Genomic DNA, 11753 nt, shown 5'->3' with positions numbered 1-11753 from the left:
ATCATTGGGTTTCCCAAGCAGCCATAATAGCTCTAGAAGTCAAAGGAGGAGCTACCCGTGTTTTACGATGAATCGTCATGAACAACACAAGGTTCTGGAAATGCTTTCAAGACTCCAAAACGTAGAATTCGATGGGTATGGAACGTGTGGCATTTTCATTGGCCCAAAACGTAGAATTACACTCTTCAGCTTCCAATGCCGACTTAACGTTTCGGTTATCTTTTCGGAAAACACGTTTAAGCCAATAAATTCTCAAACCTCTCCATCTTCCCGCATTAATTTAGTCGATTCCATGGCTTTTTCTATAAAGAGTCTTGAGTACTCTAACCTCTATAAATAATAAAAACCCTAACTTCTCTTTATCACACCCACCGCAAGAAACAAAAAACAAAAAGAAGCAAAAATGTCCAGCATTCCAGAAGACGTCTACCTTCAAATCCTTCTAAGAATACCAGTGAAGTCCACATTCGTATGCAAGTGTGTATGCAAAAATTGGTTAGATATGATTTCTAGTCCTAAGTTTGTTAAAATGCATCTTCATTTTAATATCCAAAAGAAGAACTATAATGTCATGTTTAATGAGTTTGATGAGGATAGCCAGTTTTCCGGATTGAACTCCATAAGTTATGACACATTATCATCAGTAACGTCTGCTAATGATTTTCAAGATGGTGTTGTTAATATGAATTACCCATTCATATCTGCAGATCATGGTGTTATATTGGAAACTTCGTGTAAGGGTTTAGTTTGCTTAGGTTTTTATGATGGGAGCGAATTCTTTTTGTGTCTTTGGAACCCAGCCACCAATGAGGTTATGATTGCAAGATAGATGATTACAAGCTGGTGAAAGTCTTGATTGGAGGAATTGACAGTTACAGTTTAGCCTATATTTATACTTTTGGATCAAATTCCTGGAAATCCATTCAAACCATCCTTTTTAAGTTTACTTTTAATACAGAGTCGACTGAGGAGATTGTTTGTGGAGCTCTTCACGGGTTAGTCGACACCCCAACCAACTCCAAGTCTATATTTTCCTTGGACATCATCCAGGAGAGATTAGAAGAATTGCAACTACCAGAAGAACCTCTGGTGAAGAAGCAGAAATTCACTGTGGGAAAGTGGGATGAATCTCTCTGTCTACTTGTTAATGTTGATAACAATAATATTCAATTTGATGTATGGGTGATGCAGGAGTATGGAGTTAAGGATTCTTGGTCTAGACATTTTTCCGTCACCCTAAGATCGGTGGACGATTCTCTTTTGAGAACGATGTGGTCTTTCAGGAATGGTAAGATTCTACTTAAGACTAGCAGTGGTTTAGTACTATATGACCCGAAGAATGCAAGTACAAGAGAAACATATATTCGTCATCAAATGTTAGGGGGCGAATTGAAGATTTATGTTGAAAGCCTAGTATCACTCAACTCTGGTACTTATGTAGGCAGATAAAAAACTAGAGGCGTCGAGTAGAAACACGAGTAAAATGCTTTAGAGGTAAAGAGTTACTCTGTTGCATTTGGTGGTTTCTATGTTTTCTTCTATATTGTAAACCTTATGGTACATGCCGTATAGTTTCCTACTTAGAATTTTGGTTAACCTTTTATTGTCGTTTTTGTGTTTGTTTCCTGTGAACATCCATTATTTTGGAGTTCTGTTGGTTGCTCTAATATGTTCCTCCTTTCTATTTGAAATCTCCTTACGGGGTTCAGTTTGTTCTTCTCTAAAATTCTGTTTTGTTGTTATGCTGTGTAGTTAATTGATTTGGATATCTGTTGTCTGTTAAGTTGCAATTTCTCTCCACAAGTTGTATCTCACTTGATACATGCATGTTCTTAAGCTAACAGCGCAACAAGTGACGGGGCACTAGTGGATATTGAGAGCCAAACATATCTGGTGTATAATTGAGTTTGTCCCATACATTGGTTATCTATGTCGGATAACAGTTGAGTTGCAAATGACCTTGAAATTCTTGTCCCTCTAGTTTTGCTGATCATACAACAAACCTGACAATTACGGGGATGAATTGACATGTTAGTGGTGTTTTTTAGTGTTCATGTGGCTGTGTACAAATTAGTTCACAAGTTCGTGTCAAATTTAGAGCGCAAACCCAAGTGTTTCTATGATCTCCGTATACCATGGAAATAAAAGGTCCAAGTTTGTGTGAGTGCAAAGCTGAGTATTTCTATACCCTTTCTTTACTGTATTTCTATACCCTTTCTTTACTGTAGAAATAAAAGGTCTAATAAAATTGAGATGGGGTGGAAATTGAAATAAGTGAATCTAAAGCACATGGTCGTATTTTTAACATTTTAGTTTATCAACTATGTAAATCCAAAAATCACCCCAAGTATGGAAAACTGAAAATTAGCAAAATCAACTGTATTTAGGTTGGAGGGAAAAGATGCATGGCAAAATCCAAATCTTTTGAAAAAAATAAATAATCTAAGTATTATTAGGGCAATTCCAATGGGATGGGTAAATTTTTGATTTGCGTATTTTGATCTCATTATCGTCTCAAAAGAAAAATGGCCAGGCTTAGCGGGCAAATTTAATGGTTTGCCCACTACGGCCCTTCATTAGCCGCGCGGTTCATTTTCAGCCGCCGGCGGACTATCGTCATTTGTGCGGCCCCAGTAAATTCGCTGGCGGTTCCAGATAATTCGTGCGACCTTTTTCTGCCCGCCAACGGATAAATCTGATTTTCAACATCCAACGGATCTAATTTTATTCCTTATAAATTCAGCTCATTTCAACTCAAAATTCACATCAATTTATTTCTCTTCACTTGATATAATTTGTAGAAAAATGTCTCGACCCTTGTTAGTTCGACGAGCTAAGGATACTCGAGAAGACGATTTAGCTATTAGTAGAAATCATGTGTTGTTACGAACTCAGGTTGTTGAAGCACACTATTCGGGTGTGAATTTCTGTGCGGTTATTTACGAGAAGTTCTGCAGTAACACTAGATCGTAATCGAGTCATTGTGTTATATGCGACATACAAAATAGTTTTCAGACAAGTAAGAAAGAAGTAAATGAGTTTGTAGCTTTAACCATGCTAGCCAATCGATTTAGACTGAAGGATGAAACTGATGCTGAGATAGTAAGAATATCTTTAGATAAATGGCAAAGATGAAAAAAAATGGTTTTTCGTTTCCAAAATTATTTCGAAATCCTTAGACAGTTGAACACGCTCAACCCTTCTTGTTAGATGTTGTTACATCGAATACATCCCAATGAAGATGGTCAATTACAAGTCTTTCGATTGGTTAATTGAGTTAGTAGATTAAATAGCAGTTTCTAACTAGAAGTAATTGTAAAATGTAATTTTATTTCAACGGAAAGAACTACTTTTCATTAATTAAAATTAGAACTATATTACTAGCATAAATAAAAATTATAACTTTTCTAACGTCGATCATCATTGTCTTATTCACCTTGATTCCATTCTCCAAGACCCGGAAACTCCCACTTCCCAACAAACTTGAGAATTGACCTATATCTCCGTTATTTTCAAAGGCAGAAGAGGATGGTTGTAAGCCAGAAGTTCCTATAAATGTAGAAGAGGTTGCTTGTGGTGGTGAAACGGTATAACAACCTTGATTTTGGTTCCAGGGCGAGAATGATGTTGAAAGGCGACTCGAATCTGGTTGAATAACTTGATAATGGGAAACATGCACAGTTTGATTTTCTGTATCTGACACTTGTGTTTCTCCCACTTGTGTACCGTCAGCCTCGTTCTATGATGCATTTCTCCTAGAAAAACTGTCGGAATGATCACGAGCATCAAGATTTACAGTTGGGCTGAATCCAAACATGGTATTTGTCTGCCATTTCTGAACTGTCTGCAAGTGCAATCTCGTCAATTTCTGATTTATCCAATATAAATTGTTTAGCTTTGTCTTCAATTGTTCTTCACTGATCTCCACATTGTAATATGGATAGGTACGTTACATATCTGCGGAATCTATCAGGATCATAATTGGAGAATGTTTTCCTATCATGATTTGGTGCACTAGAAAGATCTTGTAGCGCTTCAAGCCAACCAACGTGAGAAAAAATTGTTGAGTTATGAAAGAATGTTTAACCCAATAACCATAACACAAACATTCATCGAGGTCCTCATATTAAGCTACATTTTTTGAGTCTTCCTTGAGCGTTAGGAAACACTGATACATGTATACCACCTTATTTACATAACTCCACCTCTTTTACTAGCAAGATCTTAAACGTAATCTTCCGGGATAAATACAGATCTTTACAAGATAGACATGGATCTTTCTAGATATATACAAATATTGTGAAGATAGACATATATCTTCCAATGTGGATACAAATTTTGACAAGATTAACATGGATCATTCAAGATATGCACAAATATTGTGAAGATTGGCATGGGTCTTCCAAGATATATACAAATATTGGGGAAACAAGTACAAATCCGGGTGGTTATTTGAGATAATTACAAATCCTATGAGATATATATAAATCTAGGTGGTTTTTGGGGTAACTACAAACCTTAGCAAATAAATATTTTTTCTTCCTATAAATAGAGGTTGAAATCCAACTCAAAAGATGCAAACAATTCCGTTTTTCCTCTAAAAACTTTCCTAGAGCTGTCTCCGACTTTAGCATAAGAGTGTCTTTGCAGATATCCCTCCTCAATTTCTGGAGAATTAAAGCAACGACGGAGATTCAGTCGTCTTACACTTATATCTAAGATTTTTAGGGTAATTAATTTTGCACCAACACTTGTGCTTTATTATCCCCAAGTAGCGTCTTCAAAATCTCACTCTTGTTCGTGAAGGACAAAGATGTGGAAAATAACCTTATGCAATACATACACGATTTTCCAAGGGATAGTTTGTGTATTTACATGAAACCTCTTTTTATAGTGAATGACTAAGTCTAGGTTGTTTAAAATTCAAGCCAAGGAAGCATTAAAAAAATGACTAAAATAGACCTAAAGTCACTTTTTTGCGGTTTTGTTCACGAACTGTCAATAAAGGTTCATGTATTGTTTCATATTCATGAACTGAACCTTTAGCAAAAATTTTCAAGTAAATCACTCATAACTTCTTCGTTATAACTCGGAATTGAGTAAATTCTTGGTTCGTTGGATTCGACTTTTTGTTCATTATAACTTGGAGACCTTTCCAAGATCAATGGTTATTCTCACTAAAGCCTTAGGCTCAAAAATCCTCGGGTGTATATACAAAAGTATAATTATCGTCATATGAATTGTTCTATTCAGTGAGCACTTTGTTTCGATAGATAGATAGGTAGAATAAACTAGAGAATCAAGTATTTATCACTAAATTTTAATGAGGGTTCTCCATATATGTCTTCGTATAGTCTTCAATCTTTAAACTTCAAAGATAACTTTGATTTTATATTTTACTGATCTGAAATTAATCTAGTCTGAACCCGACTAAAGTAGATTAAATCCAAATGTGATTTGGTATCTAAATTTGGCAACTGACTTGACATACCAACGCCAGTGGGTTCAATCAAGCAACGCTTTAATAAAAAAAGAATCTAGTCAAACTTCAATTTGTTCATATATGTTGATTTATTTATTTTTGCCAAATATTAATATTCTGCTAGGTCGTAAAAAAGTTCCTCGTCGAACCTCAATCTGTTCTTACGTATACGAAGCCCAGATAGAGATTCAGCTAAGACAAAAAGATTCTTAGACAACAATTAAATCGTTTAAGGTCCGGTAAGAAAAAAAAAAGGATAAACAAATGAAAACTGACTTAAAATTTTTTATTTTGAATTTTGTTCCCTCTGTTTTTGGAAAAGAGATACTTTCACTTTTTCATTTTGGCATATTTTTCCGCAAACGCAGGGAGTATTAAATTTTTAAATGAAAAAAGGTAACTTAGTTGGTCATTTGCTACCGCTAGAATACCCCTTATTCCTTAATCATTTGCTACCACTAAAATACCCATTAATTCTAAACACTAGATATAGCCAAATCTTAGGACATGGACTAATGGCCTAGTATTCCCTAAAAATCGAGAGCAGTCCCCAAAAAATTCTTCTAGTTTTAGGAGAACCCTGTTTTAGGGCATACCTAAAACTTTCAGGGCATATTGAATAAAGACAAAAACTGATTGTAAATATCAAAATCAATAACCCTTAACCAAATATTTTTAATAATGGTAAATCTGTCCTTTTAGGATTAATGTTAATACTAATTATTAGTTATAATAATTATGATTAGTGATTAGTGATTATTTAGTTATAAATTTGTGTAGATGAAAAAATTTGAGTAAGAAAAAAAGTTATGTTTTTTTGGAGAAGGAGAAGGGAAAAGTGAGAAAAAAGCTTGTATTTGATTCAATGTATGAGGAGGGTCAATCTTCATCTAAAAAACCTAGGAAAATACATATCAATTACAACAATGATCCGGAAATGGCTGATTTCTTAGATTATGAGAGTGATTTTACACAAACTCAAACTCAAGCACAAACTCAAACTCTAGCACAAGGTGATGATTTTCTATGAGCCAAATCCGGATGATGAATACATATATGAGGAACCAATGCTTCTAATACACAGGTAAACTTCTATCTTATGTTTAATCTCACTTTTGTAGCTTAAAATCATAAAAATTTTGTGTTTTTCACTAAGGTTCGGCGAGTCTGGAATATGTTCGGCTTAATTTATCAGCTGAACTCACCTGGCTATTGACAAATATGAACAGTTCAGCTAGCTGAAAGTGTTATGATTATGAGCCGAACCCACTTTCTAGACCCTAGTTCGGCTTGTTTTAAAATGTCATAAGGAACCGAACCTACTCCTGTATGTTCTGGAAGTAAAATTCTTAAAGGTTCGGCTTATATGGAGAAAATCATAAGCGTTGAACCATTTGGAAGTGCATGGTTCGGCTATTACATAAGTAGAATACAAGACGAACCTTATCATTTATATTCCTGGAATTGCTGGGTTTAGAATTTTGTAGTGGTTCGGCACATGTTGAAGTTAATCTTCCGGGAGGGTGCTCTTCCTAAAGTGTTCGTATAGCCGAACCATGAGATGTCATTGATGAACACTATTGGGCATACGTCGACAAAGAAACCGTTCACCGTGGATTTTTGTTTCTTCAAAAACGAGAAAATGAGAGTTATGTTTGGGGGTTCGAACAATTGAAGTTAATCTTCCGGGAGGGTGCTCTTCCTAAAGTGTTCGTATGCGATCAAGATTCATCGTTGATGTATGCTATTAATAAGGTATTTCCGGATGCTTTCAACTTTCTTTGTACGTTTCATATATCGTGCAATGTGAGGAAAAAATGCCAACCAATAATTCAACCACTTAAGATTAAAGAATTAGAGAATATTGCTAAACTACTGGAGGAAAACCGAGTAGTGAAAAAGAGGGAATTCTTGAAACAATATGAACACAATGAGATGTTGTGGGCTTCTTTCCATGGAGAATGAGAAGCTTTGGTTTGGTCAATCACCAAGGATGTCTTTGAAGAAAATGTAAAAATGCTTATTCGTCATTGGAGGACCCGACTACTCCGACGTCATTACTTATTTGCTCAAAGATGTGTTGGAACCTAATAAAGAAAGGTTTGTGTCTTGTTTCACAAATCGACACAAACACTTCGACAACCAAGCCACAAGTATAGTAGAGTCGGCTCATTATCGGTTGAAGAAGAACCTTTTTGGATGTGTTGACACGTTTATCACGGTATTTAATGCAATTGATGAATATTTCAAAAGTGATGTTGTGAGAATTAAGGCGGCGTTCGAACATAACCTTATGTTAAAACACAAAGATTACGATAGTAAATGGCTACGGGGATTAACTTATAGAGCCTCTCATCTATGCATTTATTTATTGATGAAAGAAGTAGATTTGATTGAGACATTTGGCGCCAACTTGGAGGAAGAGTGTGTTTGTAAAATGAAGACATCTATGGGTGTTAGAGCATAGCTTGGTTGAACCCACCAAGCGTTGGTATGTCAAGTTTGTTTGTCATATTGTAGTGAACTAAAACTCATTTAAAGAGTCGCTTGATTATGTACTAGAGTCAACTTCGTATAGGTTAGCTTGAAAGTATTAGGATATGAGGCATTACAAGTATTACGAAGACTTGAAGAAGTGAAGAAGTAAGGAGCTACAATGACAACATCATCCTTCCACTTGAGGTTAGTGATATTTGAATTGAACTGTTTCATTCCCTAACGCATCTTTCAAGTCGTGCATATTGAAAACATAACTGCGAAGCATGAATGATTATACTCTAGTTAGACGTAGTATTAAGGAATACAATACGAAGTATAACGCTTATCTTGTGAACTTCGTATATAAGACATCGACATAATCGTTTGAATGCTATTGTGATTATTTATGGGTATGAGGTGAAGATTTCATCCTAGGAAACAATGTTTTACATTCGTTTAAAGGAAGTAAATTCATGAACTTATGTCGTGAATCGAAAGGGAAATCGCTAGGCTTATTGGTATTGTTTTTCATTGCATATCTTTTGAACTACCAATATGTGTGATTAGTATAGCCGCTCATGACTTGTTTATGTTCTTGGTAAAACTATTCACAAGGCCTGACTTTTGTATTGGTATGACTTATATTAGTGAAACCGATCTTAAGTAATCACCTGAGATGGTATGATCGATTTAATGTTATTGGTATGACCAACTCTAGGCAAAGGGGAATAGATCCTAGTAAGAGATGCAATCGATCACAAGAGGGGAATCGACCTTTGTAAGAGGTGCAACACGTTTCTAGATATTGGAAACTGATCCTATGAACATGTGCAACACGTTTTTAGATATTGGGAACCGATCCTATGGACATGTGCAACAAATACAAGTTAGATACCATATACATGTGGGAACCGATCCTAGTACCTAGTCAACCGAATTTTTGGAAAGCTAGTGTGACTAAATCCAGTACTCACATGGAGGTAGAACCGAAATTTGTTTTGGTAGAACCGTGAAACCCATGTTTGGTGATTAAGTGTTCTTAATCAATCACATATATAGTTCTTGAAAGTCAGATGAACCAATTCTAAACTTGTTTGGAAGTGTGGAAAATCGATTTCAAGATTCTAAGTATGAAAGAGGACTTACAAAGTTAAGATGTTTACATACTTTGAACATGTGCAGTAACGCTTATCTTTTATTGTTCAAAGATATTCCTTAATAGCTAAAGGAAAATCCCGGATCGAAAAATAAATTGAGAATCTTTTAATTAAGGTTTTTAATTTTATTTTTGGAAAATGGAAAATTAGTAATGTGCATTTACTAGTTGGAGATTTTCTAAGAGATTTTCGGTCAATGTTTGGACAAAGCATTTCCAGGAATTATGGAAACCGAATTTGGAATATATTTCATATCTTGAGAATATTTTCGGTTTTGGAAATTCCTTGGTGTCCAAACTTCCTTGGTCTATAAATATCAAAGTTTGCATTTCGAGCAAACTAATCCTCAGAGCCAGCAAAACTACCTAGTTGTGTTGTTACTGGTGGAGCCGCCTATTCGGAGAGGAAAGTAACCTAATTAGGCGACATCTCTTACGGCCGCTCGATTTAAAGATTTCTTTGGGATTGAGAAGCTCTATTAGTACCGTTGGTGGGAAACTAGATAATTGCGGTTTATTATTAGTTTTCGATTGATTTGTTTGACTAACGGTTGTTGAACTTTGATTGCACCTGGTTTGTTTATGCTTGAGAATCGTCTCTTCTGATATAAGATTCACTCAAACTAGATCGAAGTTTCGAATTTTTCATAGAAACGGTAATCTGAACTTTATGATGTTGATATTTACGGATCATATATGTGTAGCTCTTGTTTATACGGTTAAAACGATCCAAAAATCACTGAGTGCGGACATCGTATGCAAAAGTTATGCCAAAAACAGTTTAGTATTGTGATCCTTCACCAGTAACATATGGTAACCGATCCTAGTGAGACGTGCAACATATGGTAACCGATCCTAGTGAGAGGTGCAATACAAAGGAGTGTAAAACTGTTTTGCCTATAACTTCTTCGTCCGAACTCGGGGACCTCATTCTTTTTGCGTTGGTTTCGTAATTCAATTCCCTACAAGATTGAGGTAATTGCAATACATGATATTCTGTCGAATATTTATGGTGTATTGCAAATCGGATTTATGGAATGTGTTAGAGCATAGCTTGGTCGACCTCGCATGTGTTGCTATCTGAAGCATGTTTGTCAATGTTAGTGATCAAAACTATGAGTCTTGATTTCTAGCCTACATAGCTAAGTCTCGGACTAGGATAGAAAAGTGTAGTTGAGCTCAAGGACTTCATGGCGATTCATCATACAACGACGAAGATCTATACAAGGAACCGTGGAACTTCATCAACAAAAAGGTATGTGGAGACTTGAACTTATCTATCACTCAAAAGTCTATTTATTCTATCTCCTACTTCTTATGAGACAAAAGTCGTATGCTATATAGACTAGATCATACACATGTGACATTTCGAGCTGAGCATTCATTGCTTATTTTTTATCTCGAAATCGTGTGTTGGTAAAGCGTTTCTCTTTGATCAAGTTTATCTTCACCTAGTGACGAAAGTCATGAAAAGTTTCAATCACTTTGATAATTGCTCTGACGTGAATCGGTCTGTGAATAACGGCTACATAGCGTCCTCTGAGAATGTCTCAATGATTGAAATGAGAGTTTAGATTACATAACCATGTATTCCTTGAACCGAATTTTTGGAACTTTGTTGATCAAGAGAAATCGGTAGGATTGTGGAATTGGCTTGCCAAGTACGCGAACCCAGTCCGCAGACTCAGTCCGCGAATTGTCGGAAGTTCTCGACCGAGAATTTCTGCTGGATTTTCCAAAACTCGTTTGTGTGCTAAGTCTGCGAACTCAGTCCGCGAACTGGCGGAAGTTTTCTTTCCGAGAATTTCTGCTGAGTTTGGAAAACTCAACCGATTAACTTAAGTCCGCGAACTTGTTTGTGAACTTAAGAGGTTATGATCTAAAGATGTGTTATGAACATGAAACATTAAATTACTAAGGAATACTTTATGCAAACCGTGGCTATAATATTCATGAGCCTATTCAGTCGAATCGAATAATCTTTGTTTCAATTGTGTCTTGTGTAGTTACATAAGATCTCATAGCAATTGAACAACTCTTTAACTAATTCATTTGAGTCAATTGAACTAGTTATGGTGAAGAAGAACAAGGTTGATATGAATTGCTCATATGGTTAACCTTTTGGGTTACTATGTTGAACCAACATACACGTACACGTTTGGGCATGGTTTTCACAAACCCAGTAAACGTCTACCCAAGTGTGTGTGAGAAGCTAAGTTTTCGATCTAACGATTGAGAAATATTAGCTTGAATCTAAATCAGATTTTTATCTAATGGTGAATATGGATTGCTTTGTAACTAAGGCAAAACCCTGATTTGAAGGCTATATAAAGGGACATCTAGCATTGTGCAAAACTAATCCCCACACGTCTGTGTGCTACTAGTGCGCCCGCTAGAGTCGATCTCCATTAACCTTTGATTTTCTTCTCTAAAATCAGGTTAACGACTTAAATACTTCATTGGGATTGTGAAGCCAGACCAATACTACTTTATCGTAGTTGTGTGATCTGATCTTGCATCTTCTATCGTACGAGTACAATCGATTGATTGGCTTGAGATCGTGAGAGTTCTTCGATAGGTAAGATAAAGAAGTCACAAACATCTTCGTCTCACTGTTTGTGATTGATTTATCTAGGT

The 11753-nt window shown here is 35.8% G+C and overlaps 1 protein-coding gene across 1 annotated transcript; it reads left to right on the top strand.

The window, feature by feature from the left end:
- Positions 1 to 529: 529 nt before the first annotated feature.
- On the top strand, positions 530 to 1449 carry LOC113272306 (F-box/kelch-repeat protein At3g06240-like). The gene is made up of 2 exons (XM_026522159.1): positions 530 to 713; positions 959 to 1449. Exons 1-2 carry the CDS (start codon positions 530 to 532, stop codon positions 1447 to 1449), a joined length of 675 nt encoding a protein of 224 aa, XP_026377944.1.
- Positions 1450 to 11753: the final 10304 nt, after the last annotated feature.

The sequence above is a fragment of the Papaver somniferum genome, chromosome 4, assembly GCF_003573695.1.
Source record: "Papaver somniferum cultivar HN1 chromosome 4, ASM357369v1, whole genome shotgun sequence".
NCBI classification, from domain to species: Eukaryota; Viridiplantae; Streptophyta; class Magnoliopsida; order Ranunculales; family Papaveraceae; genus Papaver; species Papaver somniferum.
Note: the sequence above shows the minus strand (reverse complement) of the source record. Positions and strands in the feature narration are given on the sequence as shown.